This window comes from Pyxicephalus adspersus, chromosome Z (assembly GCF_032062135.1).
Source record: "Pyxicephalus adspersus chromosome Z, UCB_Pads_2.0, whole genome shotgun sequence".
Lineage (NCBI taxonomy): Eukaryota > Metazoa > Chordata > Amphibia > Anura > Pyxicephalidae > Pyxicephalus > Pyxicephalus adspersus.
Genome location: NC_092871.1, coordinates 11531939 through 11550031, shown reverse-complemented (window position 1 = coordinate 11550031; position 18093 = coordinate 11531939). Strand labels below are relative to the sequence as shown.

At 37.0% G+C, this 18093-nt stretch overlaps 1 protein-coding gene across 1 annotated transcript; it reads left to right on the top strand.

The window, feature by feature from the left end:
• Positions 1 to 3531: 3531 nt before the first annotated feature.
• Positions 3532 to 13424, top strand: LOC140343004 (uncharacterized). Its single transcript, XM_072429433.1, has 4 exons — positions 3532 to 3654; positions 4051 to 4123; positions 5966 to 6298; positions 10313 to 13424. Exons 1-4 carry the CDS (start codon positions 3532 to 3534, stop codon positions 10417 to 10419), a joined length of 636 nt encoding a protein of 211 aa, XP_072285534.1. The 3' UTR covers positions 10420 to 13424.
• The last annotated feature ends 4669 nt before the right edge of the window (positions 13425 to 18093 follow it).

Sequence of the window (18093 nt, the reverse complement as noted above, 5' to 3'; positions counted from 1 at the left end):
GAAAGAAGGGGGGGGGATTAGACAAGGGTATTTAACATAAACCGTAACAATCATCAATAGATGTCTATATTGCTAACTGGGGTAACACAGAAGGCTCAGACTAGGTCTTCAGATCGAAGCAAAGTCAAGAAACATCAACAGCAACCCCAAGCATATAGGGTACATTGTATGGAAACCACGTCATGTCTTGTCCCAATAGGCACACATAGTAGAACATTGGAGTACCCAATCTGATAGGACAGTACATCCAAGAGTAGGTGATATATTTAGCAAAAAGTTAAGCAAGAAGGGGTATGGCCTTTCAAAACAAGGACAGAAGATGATGAAGGACTTATTAGACAGCACGAGTTGCTATTATAATCTTGTTTTTTTATAGTAGCAACATAATACACAGCAATGTACAAAGCCTATAGTCATGTGACTAACTGTCCCTCAAAGGAGCTCAAACCTAATGTCCCTACCATAGTCATATGTCTTTAAAACAATCTAAGGTCAATTTTGGGGGGGAAAACAAATAACCTAACTGCATTAGTTTGGAATGTGGAAGGAAACCTATACAAACACAAGGGGAACACGCAAACTGTATGCAGATAGCGGCCTGGCTGAGATTCGAACCTGGGACCAAGAGCTGCAAAGGCTGGAGTGCTAACCACTGAGCCACCATGATGCCCAGATTTCAGTATCGCATTCCACAATACAGGCTGAAGAGGTCGGGGTATCAGGAGCATGCTTTTTTTCTATTACTAAACGCTCCCCTTTACATTAATCTATCAGTGCAATTAGAGCATGATTGCCCCACAGAGCTCCCGTTGTCTCTCCCTTTCTGCTGCACAAGGAATACAAGGGGAATACAAAGGCTATTTTCTAAAAATAATCTGAGGGTATGTTTAGTGCTAACACACAGCACAATGTAGGTGTGGACTGATAGTAATACCTTTTTTGCCTGCTAAAATTTTAGGTCTTTGAAGAGAGAATGATCAGTGAAGATAAACTTCATTATGCTGAAATTAGTCAGTCGAACCGGTCACAGCGTGCGAAGGTTAAACTCCCGGAGGAGAGGGTTACCTACGCTTCTGTCAAGATGTTCCAGTAGTCAGAGCTATTTTCTTTGAGGCAAAGCATTCAGAAAAAGAAAAAGAGAGCCTGTCACATACCTCATGTATTGGAAGTGAAAATAGAAAAATTAAGTTTCGTAAATGTTTACTTGCAGTGTTTTTGTTTCTTATATTTTTTTTTGAAAAGTGAACAAAATTGATTGGTCAGTGCCCCCCAGCACAGACGTCCTTGCACATCATAGAGGAGAGAGTGACTGCAATGGTCAGAGTATATCCTGAACGGGTGATGCTAGATAAAGCTGAGTACAAAATCCATAAATTGAGGGATAGAGTAATTTATAGTACTGCATCCCTAATATATATTTTATCTTTCTTCCTAAGGTTTACTTAATAGAACTTTCCTGGTAACTTTACAACATTATATATATTCTATATATGTCCCACAGGACAGTGAAAGTACAGGTTTCCACCGAGGTGGTTATTTGACTTACATGAACTGAGCGTTGAAACCTTTTTCCTGTGACCATTAAGTATTGCCCATATTTTATTGTTTTATATACACTATATGGTGAATGTCATTTCTAGTGAGGTGATGGTTTGGACATCTTTTGGAACTTGAAATTAGCAATTTGCAAGAAAGTTGGTAATCTTTTAAACCTATATAAGATCAAAGATATTTGAAATGATTAAACATTCAAAATTTCAAAGAAAAAAAAAGGGTTGAAAGTATATATACCTTTTTAAAATGTCCTTCTAAAGAAGCCTGATGGTGAAACGCGTTAATAACTGAAATGTATATTCAAACTCACCTTTAATTTAATAAAGAATTGTATAATGGATCTTAAAGAAAACATGTATTTACATGCAATGGAATAAATACATTTTTGTATTTTAATATAGAATGTGTTTAGGTTATCTGGAAAATCTCAATAAATAAACCTTAGGAAGAAACCTAGGCTGTGTACAAATACAGGCAGTCCCTGAGATATGGACATCCGACATACGGATGACTCCTATATATAAACGGGGCTTCCCTGCTGCTCGTGTGCAGGACAGAGGCTTGATAAGGAGGTGGGGGTGGTCTGTATGACTTTTGCTGAACACAGCTGAGACTGAGCTCTTCTGCAACATCTTTTAACTCTTTAACGACCAAGACAAACTCTGCAGTTTTTTCTTTTTGCATATCAAAGCACAGCTTGCTCCAGAAGTTAATGAATGTCTAGGTAAATTTACCCATATAAACTAAGCAATAAAAAGTCATATAAGTCCTATTATCTAAATAATGTATTACAGTGCTATAAATAAATAATAAATAAAAGAGACATAAAAAAGGTGAAATGCACACATTTAAGTCACAAATCTTTAAAACCATATAATGAAGAAAATAAAAAACTAAAGAAAATAATGAAAACAAACAGGGCATGTGTCCTCCTAATTCATTTATTTTTAGATATATTTGTAAATTAGCTTGCTATACTGTAATGATATTAAAATGATGATAAAAATGTATTCATATTTATCATATCATAATGAATTCATTAGAAAAAGTCTTAATAAAATGTTACCTTTAATTTATAAACATTTTCTAAATAAATCTAATTGAGCATTTTGCAAATGCTTACCGGTAATTGAAAAAAATTACAAAGGAAATCCAGACACCTACTCAACGTTTACATAATGTACATAGTCAAACAATAAAGACAAATCGGTAACAGTTCGGAAAGATAAGAAGTATATAGTGTGGATGGCAAAGAACAGTGGGAACTCGATATGTCCTTGGGAAATACAAACTCAATCTTATTACTGTGTGAGTGAACATAAACCTGAGATAATAGTAGGTTGGGCATGGGTAGGAGGGATAAAAGAAAAAGAGGAAGATAGGAGGGAGAATAATAAGGGCAAATGGTAACTAAGGGTGGGTTGGCTTTACACCCAGCCAAGGTTAAACCACCAATAGTGAACAATCAATTGAGTATGAGAAAAATTGATGGACCCAAGGGAACCATATTAAATCAAATTTGGCAGTCCTATTATTTAGTGGCTGGGCTAGGAGAAATGCTGTTTTACCTCCCAAAAGCAAAGAAAAGGAGACTTCCAAGCTTTTGGTATGAATTGTTTTGCCGAAGTGAGAATCTATTGCTCCCTTAAATACTGGCGGCTGATATGGGTTGCTGTTCGTTCTACACCATCATTTATCATCCTCTGCTTCACTGAATATGCGAGTTAGTGTGTTTTTATTAAAACCAAAAAAAAAGGGTTCAAGTGCTTTTCTAACTTTTACTTGCAGAGGTCTTGCAACCTTTTTCGTGTCAATGCACTTTGGACTTTCAGCTCACTTCTGACAGTGGAATTATTCAGAAATAATCGACAGCTATAATGATCTGCTTATATCTTAACATCAGTAGATTTTACTTTCTTTATTTCTTCTTCTTCTAACTCTGCATCTAAAATTGAACCTTAATCAAACACTGCTCTGATGTCGAGAAATTGCTGCCCAAAGAATCTTCAGAAACCAGCACCGTCAATCTCTGGCACCTTGTTGTACTTCATGCTTTGGCCTTCCAACCCCTATGTCCAGGAGAAAGTATTGACACAAGAGGTTGGTGCAAGGAACTACAGAGTGTAGCGAGGGGACTAGGAGTCCGATACTCTAGGAAGTGTCAATTTCTAGAGAGAATTCCGGTGGTGATTTGGTAGTGCTATAGCAAGAAAGATATTTGCTTTCTCCTTTGCAGGGACTACTGCTATTTAGAGTTGTAATTTAGATTCTGGGTTAGCGGAAGTATAATTCTGATCAAAGTATGATGAACTAATGTTGCTTCTGGAAACGTTTGTCTATAAACTGGGTGATGCCTGTAAGCAGTACGGTGACTTTGCAGTAGTTGGTGCTTTAAGAAGTATTTCACAGACCACAGTTTCCGTAACATTATGTGGGACTGTACATTACTATAAGCAAAAGGTATTATGCTCTTCCTTTATCAGTCTTTTTCTGTAGCACAAGATGAAAGCAACCCTGCTGCTCCTGAATATCATTTTTATCCATTGCCTGACCTACCACTGCAGTGCAGGTAAGTGAAATCACCCCACCATCTATGTAATCAGGGAAACAGGTTTGGCCCTCCTATGGCGATAAATCATTAGGGAATTTGTTGTGCTAGCATAATCAAAAGTTCACTTACCTATGCTTGCCATGGGTTATAATACATTAAAAAAGTTTTATGGATGCAAAATAACCCTTTCACAACATAAATCAATCTTTTGTAAATAAAAAACTTTATTTCATGTAAAAAAAATTCATAAAAAAAATAAAAATAAATATAAAGTTCATTAAATATTCATGAAAGATTAATTAAATATAAAAACTTTATAAAACTATAAAAATATATAAATCTTTATTTCATGTATGTAGAATAATTTATTATGTATAATAAACTATAATATAACAAGTACAAAATATTCCTACTTAAGAAAAGAGTGAAAAAATATTACATACATTTAATTTAATTTGAAATCTGAAATATTTATTTTAATAAAAATAAAAATGTGAAACAAGTTTGTTTTCTTAACTGCAATTACACAGAAATCTAGAACTAGGTGACAAAACCAAATATTATTATATATTTCATTAACCAAAATTGTCTGTCTCTAGTTTAAAAAGGACAATGATGTTTTACAGTTATAATACTTAAAATTATTATTATTTTGTATTCAATACCAACTAATAAATAAAGGCTCAGAAGCATATTTATGTTTAAATTCATAACTGATAAATAAACTGTTTATAAAATATCCATTTTAATTCATTTGCACATTTTATCTTCAAAAGCAATGCCATGACTTGTTTTACTGGCATTTTAGTATTATCTGAAAATTGCATATATATATATTTATAAAAATGTATAACTTTAATATAACACTTGTATAATCAAAATGAAATAAAAAATTGTATGTTAAGTCTATTAAATTTTCTCAAACATTTCCACTTTATTTAGTAGTAGAGATATATTTCTCTAGTTTTGAAAATGTATTATTGATAAAATCTAATTACCCCATAGAAAATAAAATATAACTAGGTATGTAAATGTTCCCTTTATCTTGCTCATGGAAAAGATAATAGAAGTTCTTTACAGCCACTAGAACATGCACCTGAATAATTAGACAGTATCAACAGTTATAAAAAAATACCTAACACAAATAGTATTTAATACATAAATCAGAATAAAAATAAATATAATATGAAATAATATAATAAAATAATATATTTTATATAAATATATATAAAAACCCAAATAAAAATATTAAATATTGAAATATCATTATTAAATTAACCCACTATATTACCTAAAAATATATATATATTTTTTTAGAATCATGTTTTTGAACTTCAATGCTATTTTTATATTAATAACAATAATACATACATATATATATATATATATATATATATACATATATATATATAGTTTCTGTTTTCAAAACAGAAACTCTCAATTTTTCAAGTAAAATTTTTTTAAATTTCAGGTTTCCTAGAATCACTGCAGGGAGTGGAAGCAGATAAAAAGAGCCAAGACAATGGGCCTGATTTTTTAAAGCTCTCCACGGCTGGAGAGGATACATTTCCAGCAAAGAAGCTGGGTGATCCAGCAAAATGCATCTGATCCAGCATAAATAATAAATTACTTTCAAGAAATCCATTCCAGGTTTGCTAGATCACCCAGCTTCACTGATGAAAATGTATCCTCTCCACTCTTGGAGAGCATTAAAAAATCAGACCCAAATTGTCTTAGCAAATTATGTTTTAAAGAACTAGAAGTTTTAATAATCACTTATATTTTATGACAAAGTGTAGAATCTTGGATACATAAGCCTTCCACTAACCCACATATTGTTGTTGATGTTGCTTTTCATAGATGGTAGGAAAAAAATATTGGCAGTGGAGCAACCACGTCTCATCAAAGCCACTGTTGGGAAGAATGCAACCCTCAAGTGCTCCTTTGAGAAGAAGTCAGAGGTATTCACGGTGGAATGGACATTGTGTTGTGGTGAAAAAACCCATCTTGAAGACCATTTGAGTTACAAAGGCAGAGTTATCCAAAGTCCTTCTTACACAGAAATTACCATCATTGACCTGAATGAAGAGGATACGGAGAAGTATTGCTGCCAAGTTTACTCCGGCAGTGACGAGGGATATGGAAATGGCACCCTCTTGGAAGTTTTAAAGGACACAGAATATCCTAAACCAGGTATTACTGGGGGGGATAGGTTTTATTTTGCTGCCAACCTTAATGTGCAGCTACAAAACCCGTAAAATTGGTTACAGTTATCAAAGTCTTGCTTTGCTTTAAAAGCAACATATCACGTATTTATTCAAGAAACAAATTAGGAGGGTCTTGGCTAGAAGGCCCCAAAGAATCTTTTCCAACAATTCAGCATTGACAGTCACCAAGACCACACATCTTAAAGCGTAACTAAATGCAAAAACTAATAAAATGCGACCAGGAAGAATCTTTATTACATTCTTCCCAGAACTGTGTTTCTGGCCATCTTGATTTGCCGGGCTGGGGAGATGTAATTCCCGCACAGGTGCACAGGAGTCCAATCAGTCCTGGCAGCCAGAGGGGATCGGGGATGTATTAGGTATCCCAGTATCCACTGTTCATCTCTATGGCGAGGGGACAGGGAAGAACAAGTCAATGGTACCCCGCTATGCTCTCCTCCATTGGATAAAACAGCAGTCCTCTCTGCTTAGTTCATCAATCTGCCAGAGGTGATGTCTTCATCTGTCAAAAACTGCTGAGCTGCTTTTGATATATGGTTTTTGACCATATGAAGACTATGGTGGATTTTGACATAAGAAGACAGTGATCAGGTAGGTCAGGCAATTATTCAAACCAGAAGTTTAGTTCCACTTTCATTTCTTCCAACAAGGGTCCTGATTTACTAAAGATCTGCAAGACCAGGTAAGATAGTCAATATAATGTGAACCTTGGGGATCAGCCAATTTTAGAATTGATCAAGTCCAGGATTGAAAACTTTTTCCAACAAATACCAAATTACTTTAAAAAATCTTTTTCAGATTTGCTAGATCATCCAGGTTCACCCATGAAAGTCTATCTTCTCCAGTGTTGGTGAGCTTTAATAAAAAGTGACCAAGGTCCAAAGCTATGTACACACACTAGATGACTGTCACCTGCAACAAATGGTCGTGATTGTCCCACGTGAAAATCTAGCATGTCCACACCGGTCCCTCAACGCCACGGCAGATTGATGAATGATGGAGAGTAGGAGAGCACATCAAGAGCTGTGTTTCCAGTGATCATTCTTTCTCCGGTCATGACATTTGTACAGGGTATCTCTCCACAAGCTTCCAGTTCTTGGTCTTCGTGTACTCTTGCCTACCATGCTATGGCACAATGCCACACTATATATCAATCTCCACTGCTTATACTGCCCCTGACATATTTTTTAACCTCAAACTTCTAAAACTCTTTTATCTAACCAAATACGGAAGCCAATCAATTTGAAAAATCTGTACACATTGTTATTGCAATGCTTTCTCCTTTAACTTTTTGCACTTACATGCATGATTTATTGGGTTAAACTTCTTGTTAACATAATATTCACACTGATATTGTAGCCCAAGCCTTACTCCAAAATACACAGACAATAAAGTATATCCAGACACTTGCAGTCTATGTGCAACCTGTAATAAAATTCTAATTGGAGGGCTCCACCTGCTGAGTATATACAATGCTGCAATTGTTTTAATGGGACGGTTTCAAGCTCCTGCAAAGTTTTTTATTATTATTGTTATTATTATTAATAATAAACAGGATTTATATAGTACCAACATATTACACAACGCTGTACATTATATAGGGGCAAATGACAGACAGATACAGACAGTGACACAGGAGAAGGAGAGGACCCTGGCCCGAGGAGCTTACAATCTGCCCAAATAGAGTACATGCCCCAGACTTATCACATGTTGGGCTAAGGCATTGCCAGATAGTGTGTAATTGCTAATAAAACAGGGAATTGTGAGTAATTGCTGGACAATTTAGCTCTAAGTGCAAGCTCTAAACTGTGTTGGATTCTGATTATTTCTATTAAAAGCAATCTTGTGTTTTGGTCATGCAGGTAATCACTTTATTACCCATCACTGGTAGCACAAGCTTTTATTTTCATCTTCACCACTCTATTTAGCCACAGGAAGAGAAAACAGAAACAATCAAGAAGCACTGAGTCAATCTAATCGGAGTTTACACCTTGCTGAGTGTGATCTTCCCACCCAGGAAGACTTGGTCACTCTGCAGTGCAATATACACTGTACCCATAAATAAGTCAGCTGGGTTTTTAGTTTGTTTGTGGTTTTAATTTAAGAAGCAGATGAAAATAAATACTTATGCCACTCTTATGGATTGTCTATAAAGTCCATCGCCACCCTTCATATACAATTAGCAAGGTCCTAATTCTAGATCTGATGATATCATGGATTCTTCTAGTCTAGTAGAGGTCCTTTGTACAGCACAGCATACTGCCTATAAAATGGGTATAAGTGACATTCTGTGTGTGGTGGGATGACAACAAGGCAGTCATTTCTTTATGTTAATCGTTCTGTTAATGCGCAAAACCATGCATAACTCTCTGCTCAAACTGTGGGGGAACCTACCAACTATAGCTGCCTCATTTTCTCTTTGGTGCACTGATTCTCACACATAGAAGTGGGCAGACCTCAAGCCATAGACCACTCACAAGACCAATACGTTCACTGGAGGAAGCACTCCTTGGCTCAGGGAACCATAGGTCACGTTCGTCTGTAATTCCTCTCAGCCAACAAAGGGGAAGTCCATGGGAAGACCAGCTCAAACCATTTCAGAAACCCTGATAACATCTAACTATAGATACCATACATAAGTTCTCTAAAGTACTCATTGCATACTTACTTAGAGGTGAAAGAATGGGAATATGCACACAAAGTATTGCTCAGACCAAACCTTCAATATGCAGTCCAGTTTTGGGAACCAGTTCACAAAAAGGACATTGTGGAATTGGAGAGAGTGCACAGAAGGGCAACTAAACTAATAAAAGGAATGGAGGAGCTCAGCTATGAGATGAGATTAGCTGAACTGAATCTATTCTCCCTTGAGAAGAGACGTATAAGGGGGGATATGATCACCCTGTATAAATATATAAATGGTCCATATAGAGAACTCTCTTCCCAATAATTCACTTTGAGATCATTACAAAGAACAAGAGGGCACTCTTTGTGTCTGGAGGAAAAGAAGTTTAAGCTCTGAGTAAGGAAGGGATTCTTCACTGTAAGGTCTGTGAAAATGTGGAATCGGCTCTGTCAGGAAGTAATTTCAGCAAATACTATAGATTGCTTTAGGAAAAAGCTAAATGATTTCGAGAAGAACAGTCCACTGCATGCCAGCAGCTTTTCCATTTCTCTGCTTGGAAGGATCCCAGCCTATAAACAGCAATTATCCTTAAACAGCAAGTATTACAGATTTTTCAGCTTTACCCTGTGAGATCCATACTTGCCTGCTTAACAGGACACAATTGGTTATATTACCAATAACCACAAACTTCCCTAAAAACATGGGACTCTTTTTGATTACTTCAAACTAGCAGAACCAAGCTACATTACAAGACCATATACAATAACTGCAGGTGTAATAATTTGTTAATACACCGCTACCCCAGAGGAAGCCTAGTAGGGCGAAATGCGTCGGGTACAAGTCCTTATTGTGGCTTACAGGAATAAATATGTCTTGTGTTGTTATATATGAGAATTATCATTGAATACAATACCTTTTTTTGCCAAAAACCCTTCTTTTCTTTGTTCTTTATCAAATATTTTTTTTAGTAAAAGTGTTGGCACACAGCCCTTTAGGTCAACTAACTTAATCAAAAAACCACCACTCCAACACCGCACCATAATATACTTACACAATGCAACTCAGTCCATTATTAGGAGGTGACAATTCTGGGGGAGAATGGGTAGCAGGCCACACCACCTCAAGTGGGGATTAGGATGAGCAACGCAACCAGTACCTCAGCTAGGAATATTTAGAAATCTTAGACTTTACTTGCATTCTCAGGATTGTGATATTACCATATTTTTAAACCTTTGAAACTAAAAATCTGCAAGCAGCTCATGACATAGAGTAAGACATAGCATAGTTTCTGCTCCTGTAGACACCCGAGTATCCATACCCATGTTGTAATTATTTTTATATTTTGATCTCCAGGTGGTTACTGTTCCAGGACGCTGTGGCTATCGATGGCGACTGTTCACCTTGTCTTTCTCACCTTCATCACCATTCTGCTGGGTATTATCATCAAGAAAATGCCTTAGGTTTTTTTACAGTATCTACCTTCCTTAACTTTGACCAAATCCAGATATTTTTTTTTTCATTTTGGATAACATTGGATGGGCTGCCAGGTTTTGAATGCAGCTTGTGTTTGCTTTGGGAAACTTGATGTTGTGCCTGACACCCTAGGAATATTCTCCAACAGGAATAACCATCTGACTATAGGAAATATCTGTACCTAGGCTTTTAAGGTAGAATAGCTTTTTCTAATACCACTGATCCATTTAATATTATTACACAGTATTCATTTAGCGCCATCATATTATGCAGCGCTGTACAAAGTCCATAGTCATGTCACTAACTGTCCCTCAAAGGAGCTCACAATCTAATGTCCCTACCATAGTCATATGTCATTTATGCAGTCCAAGGTCAATTTTTAGGGGGGAGACAATTAACCTAACTACATGTTTTTGGGATGCGGGAGTGCTGGAGTGCTAACCCCTGAGCCACCATGCTGCCCTATCCATTACAATTATGTTTTTTTTAACCCTGATGAAGGAAGATTTTGGAGTCTGCAAAACGTGTTGGCTTTCTGTGGGTGCATTCCAACAAAAAGATTTTACAATTGGATTGGCGTACTGTTCTGCACCTTTCATTCATGGTTCTCTAAGGACTTTCTAAGGAAAAATCTAACTGTCCATCGCCTTTGGTTATTGACATCTTTTTAATATCCAGTGATCCTCATTACTGGGATATTACCTGCACTTGAGGTCTGAAATAGTTCCTGTACATGTATCCCTGAGGGTGAAAGGCACATTTGTATTAACCTGTACTGGATAGTTGTATTGAAAAGTTGTATTCAGGGTAAAATAACAAGTCGTCTTGTAAGAACAACTCACATCTCCTAATACTTAAAATGTATGAGAAGCTCCAAATTTTTTTTTTTAATTTTGGATTAAAAAGGTGAGGGTTAAACACTGTCATGCCTGTGTCACCTCTGGGTAAATGTACTTATTTTTTTTTTGTCTTGAGACAAAAAAGTGAGAAAAAGACCAATATTTTGGGTTGTCATAAGAGCAATCCTCCAGTGGGGACACCTGTACTTTGATTTCTACAGATTTTCTCTAATTTCCTAAATTGACTTTATAAATGGAAGTGAAGATATGAGTGCTGTACAAGTAAAAGTTTCTACAGAGTTAAATTCTAACACATCTAACAGAAAAGTGGAACCTACTCAACTTACTACACTTACCTGTAAAACTGTCGATCCCTCCGCAAACCAGGTCCAGTAGGTCCCGCACCATTCCATCTTACTTCTTCTTTCCAGCACAGACTGGACAGAGAGTATGGCCATCTTCTTCCTTCTTCTTCTAGCTTCTTACATCACCCTATCACGCACTGAGCAGGCATGAGATTTAATGATGTGTCTTCTTTTGTAAAACATGCCGATCTAACTACACAAACATGTCCGATCTAAAGTTTTCCATCAATTGATCTACTCTACAGATTGTGAGCCAAACCATTAAACTTCTATAAGAAAATGAATCAGCTAAATTAAAGGTTCTCTTTGAAACCATTTTTGTTTTGCTATTCCAACCTTATGTAAGCAAATGTAAAATAAACAAATAAAGCAAATAAATAAAAATATAATAAATAAATAAAATATTAAATAATAAAAACAAATAAATAAAATAAAAAAAAAATAAAACAAATAAAGCAAATGTAAAATGTTAATACATACCATGGCCATTTTGCTTATGCAGAAGGGCTGATGTAGAACTAGAATCTTTAGAATCTTTTTGTCCAGCTGTCTGAACATTACCAAAAGGTTCTGTCCTGCCTGAAGATTAACAGTAAAATAATAACTTTGTTTTTCCAGTTAATTGTTTAATTTTTAATGGTAGGAAGAGGCACATACTTTAGCATTTTTAACCTCACTCACTTGCTGACAAAAGTGACCACTATCACCATAGAAGTGTTTTTTTTACCAAGACCTATGTATATGAATGCAGTAACGGAAACCCAGTAAAATTGCATTGTTCTTTCTTTTATATTCACAAACCACCATCCTTGTATCTTGTGTAATGTGTGATATCCTGTCACCAGCGCTATGAAGAGAGCCATCTGGTTTGTTACACAGCTTACACACTGAAATTATTGGTCTGATGCATTACTTCACTTCAGTCAATTAGGTTTTTTTTCTGGGTGGGGACAAAGAAATATAAACACTAGTTCAACCAAATAAAGAAATCTTTTGAACTGAATGTTTTACTAAATACTGTGCAAAACCTTACAGTGCAAAGAAGCCAGGTAGCAGCTCAAGAAATGGCCCCTTTCTTAATATGGAGAAGAGGGGTCTGACATGCCTCATACTTAGTCATACCTATAGTTCTCAAATTGGCAGGGGGTATGAACTTTACTTATTTGAAAGCTCTGACTCTTTCTGCGCTGAGCTGTGGATGTGTTGGCATCCTGCAGAGACACCGCTGCTTGCCCACAAAGAGCAAAAGTCCCACCTTGCAGCTGCTAGCGAAGGACAGGCTTTTCTACTCTGTGGTTCAGCTGATATAAACTGAAACTATTTTTAAATGAATAGTTTTATTTTTTCTTTTTACTGTTTTTAATTTAAAGATAAAAAAATGAAAATTTCTTGAATGGCAAAGCTAGTCACCTGATTTAAATCTGATTGATCAGACCTTCCAAATTCTGAAATGTAAAAGGACAAGCCCCCATAACAAGCAGGCGTTGAAGGTGGCTGCAGGAGAGGTTTGGATATTTAGCACGCGGTGATATCTATGAATCACAGACTTTAAGCAGTCATTGCATGCAAGGTAAATGAAACAAAGTACTAAAAATGACTGCCTTAAGGTACCTACCATTACTTTGTCCCAATCATTATGGTACCCTGAAATGAGGTGGGCTCTGTATAAAAAGTGTTATAATTTCTACAGGATGAAATTTCAATGTATGCAAAGAAGGTTTAATTAATGTATGGAATGTTCACTTTAATCATGTCTGAATTGTTTAAAGCAAGGAGCAGGGGCAAATCAAAGAAAAATGTGCCTTTGTATATATATACATTATATATATATAATAATAAATCTTTGTGTTACAGTGTACACCTGTGACACTTAAATCAATCACAGCAGACACTGTTTACTTTCAGCTTCTTTCTCTTTGAATGGCAATCTGGAGGGGAGAAGTCTCTTTGAAATATTCAGCAGTGTATGTTTGAAAATTTAAACTTGAGCTGTTGAGCTCCATAAAAAGAGCTATAAATAGGGCCAAGAAGAGGATGGCATGAACTTACATCTATCATGATCTATCATCTATCATGAGCTCCTTCCACTTCTGTGGGTAATCATAGCACTGGGCTATTGAACACTTAATAGACAGACATGCCTATGTGGCGGAAAGAAAGTATATCTCCAGTAGCGAGAAGGGTACAAGAGATTCAGCGGCACACATTTCACAGGATGAAAGAACATGGTGCTGATATCAACAGACACACAGAGACAGATATATTCTTCCTCATTGTGCTCATCGGGGAGGGGTAACCATCTCCTGTGAGGAATATCTATTTCACAGCCATTCATCAGGATCTTCAAGACCCCATGCTATGGAACGATGAAGCCTGGTGTGGTGGTTGATCCTTCCTTAGGTAGTATTGCACCACAACAGATTTCCATTTCATCTAATTGTGCATAAATCATGGTTCACATACTCTTTGCACTCTTATTAAGAGCTGATGGGCCTCTGAATTTTTAGCCATTTTTAGCCATTGACGTGGACTCTCCAGAAGGGTCCACCCTAACTTCATCAAAGATAGCAGTGGCATACTGTGATCTGAGCTCATTGCACAGCTATTCCAGTGGTTATAGATGCCTAATTGTGATTTAATTGCACCTTTTCTACTCCTTTGGATCTGGTCTTTGCTATAGTATGAGTGTAAGGTTGGCTGGTTAAAATATTACAAATTATGTCATCATATAGGAAGGAAGAAGCAGGCTGGTATAGTGTCCATTTACATCCCCCCAAAAAAGCAATATGTGAAATTGTTCAAGAACTTAGCCATCCCAATGGTTTTGGACTCTATTTTCCTTTACCTTTATTTCCCCCTATCCTCTCCTCTCTTTCTTTTTCCCTTTCTCTTATCCACTATTATCCCAGCTTCTTTTTCTTTTTTTTTATCTGCCAGTCTCATAAATGATTTGTAGATAGAAATGGACAAATCATATTACGCAGTGCTGTACAAAGTCCATAGTCTTGACACAACTGCCCCTCAAAGGAGCTTCTTACCTCAGTCATATGTCATTATTACAGTCCAAAGTCAATTTGGAAAGTCAAACTTTTGGGGGAAGCTAAATAACCTGACTGCATGTTTTTGGAATGTGGGAGGAAACCTGAGTACACGGATGAAACCCTCTCAGACACAGGCAGAACCTGTAAACTCCATGCAGATAGTGGCCTGGCTGAAATTTGAACCTTGGATCTAGCGCTGCAAAGGCAAGAGTGCTAATACCTGAGCCACTGTGCTGCCCCAATGAGGCCCTATGAGTTTTCAATTGCCCCTGGGAAGATGAAGGAGCCTCTCTGGACCACCAGTAAGATCTTGAAGATTGGCAGGACTACAACTGTTACAGGCCATTTTGCCAAAGTGCTGATCCCTCTGATGTCTTTAAATTTCATAAATGTTGCTAGCGGTTCCCTGGACAATTTGTGCCTCTGAAATCAGTTAAACTAATACCAATAATCTTTTTGGCTATCTGTATGGGTGACATTCTTCCCACTGGCCAGCAATGTAAGAGGAATTCGTCCTACTGACCACTATGCTAATGCACTATGAGCAATTAAAGCAGGAGTTCCCTGAAGACCTGAAAGTTATTTAAAGGGTTCCCTTATGTTAAAAAGTGGTAGAATCACTAGTATAGAAGATTTAGCATTTGCTTGAGTTCTCTCTTGACATTATGACTCTCTAAATTTGAACCTTGTAATTGGTTTGTTGTTTGTCATGTCCAATTCTTTCTTTAAAATAAAAAATATTAAATATATATATTTATATATAAAAAACTTATATATAAAAGTTATTCATTTATTCAGAAGAGTATTTTATGTCAGTTGGTTCACAAGTTCACTTGAAAAAAAATTCAGACAGAATAATAAAGTGAGTAAGGGTCAAACTGATGCTGTACACATTGAAGCAACTTTGACCATTACGGAATAGAGTTTGTTTTTTTTAATATGTGGTTTCCTGTCCTAATATAATAATTTAACACTTTTACATGACACTCAACAGCTGCAAATCTTTGTCTAATTTACAGGCAATCCTCCAGATTTAGTTTTTTGTGTGTACACACCTGTAGCTTAAATTCGTACTGTACAAAAAAATCCACTTTTATTATATGAAATATTCTGACATTTCATAGTAATATGTACTACAGATCAGTATTTGAAAAATAATGGTTGACAAACTTGGTCAATTTAAAGGTAGCTTCTATATGCAGTTGTCTAGGGGAACACAATAGAAGGAGTGAAATCCTAGTCCAAAGTTGTGCTCAGGACTGAAGAATTCTGAGTTTTAAAGACTTTGGTCAGATTGGACGAGAAGTCTGAGTTGAAATCCTTATTACCGTATTAGAAACTGATCTGAATATAAATCGAAGTACCTACTTTTATCAGAAAAAAACAGGAAGACTACACTGACTTAAGTATAAGCCTAGGGCACAAAATGCATCATTAACATTAAAACCAACTATCAACAGACATGCCAATAAAATTAATGTAAATAGATACATTCATAGTGTGTTATTTTTATTGTATTATGTCACATTACCTTTTATGCATTTTTGTTGGCCACCAGTAAAGGGTGCCCTCATGTAGTGTGTAACAAACTCCAGTCTCAGACAGCTAAAGTTTTGTTACATGTATTACATGAGAACATAGCACTATCTGGTGGTGTGACCCGAGCTGTGTACTCTTTTTCTAAAGGCATTTTTACATTAAAATATAAATAGGATTAACTGTATATCTCTGTACTTTGCTCCATTCAGCTCTCCCGGTATCCTGACAAGTCTCCCAATCCCTGCTGCTGAAACAAAAACCCATAGCATGATGCTGCCTTTGCCTTCACTATCGGGACAATATTAGGCAGGTGATGAGTATTGCCTGGTTCCCTCCATAAAGCTTAGAATTTAGGTCAACCAGTTTAATAGAACCAGAGAATCTTGTTTCTTATAGTCTGATGGTCGTTTTTTTTTTTTTTTTGCAAAATCCAAGCATTTTTTTGCACTGGCTTCCATTTAGGCTGGGGATAGGCAAACTTTTTGACTCAGGGGCCACAATCTAATAAAAATTCACAGGGGGGACGGGCCGATGGGAGAGTGGGTGGGTTTATGCTATCATGACGCCACTGAACGTGGCTCAGAGTGGGCAGGTTGTGTGCAGTAACACAGCCCTCCCACTCTCCCATCGCAGGCTCAGATCCGGGGACGTGTTTCGCGGCTCTGGCTGGTGCACCCCCCCAGCGGGGACCTTCTACTGACTCTGCTCCGGCTGGCACCGGCCAGGGCCGGGGAAACAACCCTATTGGGCCATAGTTTGCCCATGCCTGATCAAGGCCCTCTACAATAAAACCCAGATCGGTGGAGAGCCACAGTTATAGTTTTCTTTCTGGAACATTGCCCCATTCTCCATACAGGATATCTGGAGCTCAGTCAGGCTCTTAGTCACCTGTCTCACTAAGGTTCTTCTCCCTCGATTGGGTTGGCTAGGGGATCAGCTTATTCTGCCAAACTTCTTCCATTTGGGGACCACTGTGCTCTTGGGAATCTTCAGTGTAGCAGAATTTTTATAGCCTTCGGTGTTTGTAATAATCCTATCTAAGCTCTGCAGGCAGTTCATTTGAGCTCCTGGCTTGGTTTTTGCTCTGATATTCATTGTCGGTTATGAGACCTTCTATAGAGAGGTTGAGCCTTTCCAAATCATGTCCAATCAACTTAAGTTACCACAGGCGGTTTCCAATCATGGTGCAGAAATATCTCGATAACGTTCAAGAGAAATGGGAGGCTCCTGAGCTAAATTTTAAGTGTGGCAAAAGGTCTGAATGTGAACAAAATGGGGAAGGGGGAATGGGATAATTACACCTGTAGCATAAACAGAATACCACACAGCATAGTCAGTGGAGCAGGTCACAGGCAATATTATAAAGCTTTACATTTCAAAGAACCATCATGTAAAGGAAACAAACAAAAAAGAAACTGAGGGAACATAAAATGAAGTATAAGGAGGAGGAAGGAGACAACAATGGACAAGGGTGGGGTGAGGGGGGTACACATCAGGGAGAGTCCTGTGTCGATGAGCAATAATCCATTCATGAGTGCTATGTTAGCTCAAAAGCATGAGTAGTGTCCTTAAGAATGCAGGTAAGCTTGTCATTCACCATTATCCAATTCAGTTTTTTGATTTCCCAGCAAGAGAGATATTTGGAGATTTCAAGGCTGTTGCCAGTGAGGTTCTGGCTGCTAATAGCATATAATTACACAAATTTTTGGGGTATTTTGGTAAAGGCATGTAAATTCTGCTTAGGAGGGTGCATTCCAAGCTGGGGCACATACCCTGTTTCCCCTATAATAAGGCACTGTCTTATATTTTTTGAAATGCCAAAATATGCCCTAGGTCCTATTTTCAGGGGGATGTCTTATTTTTCCATGAAGAAGACT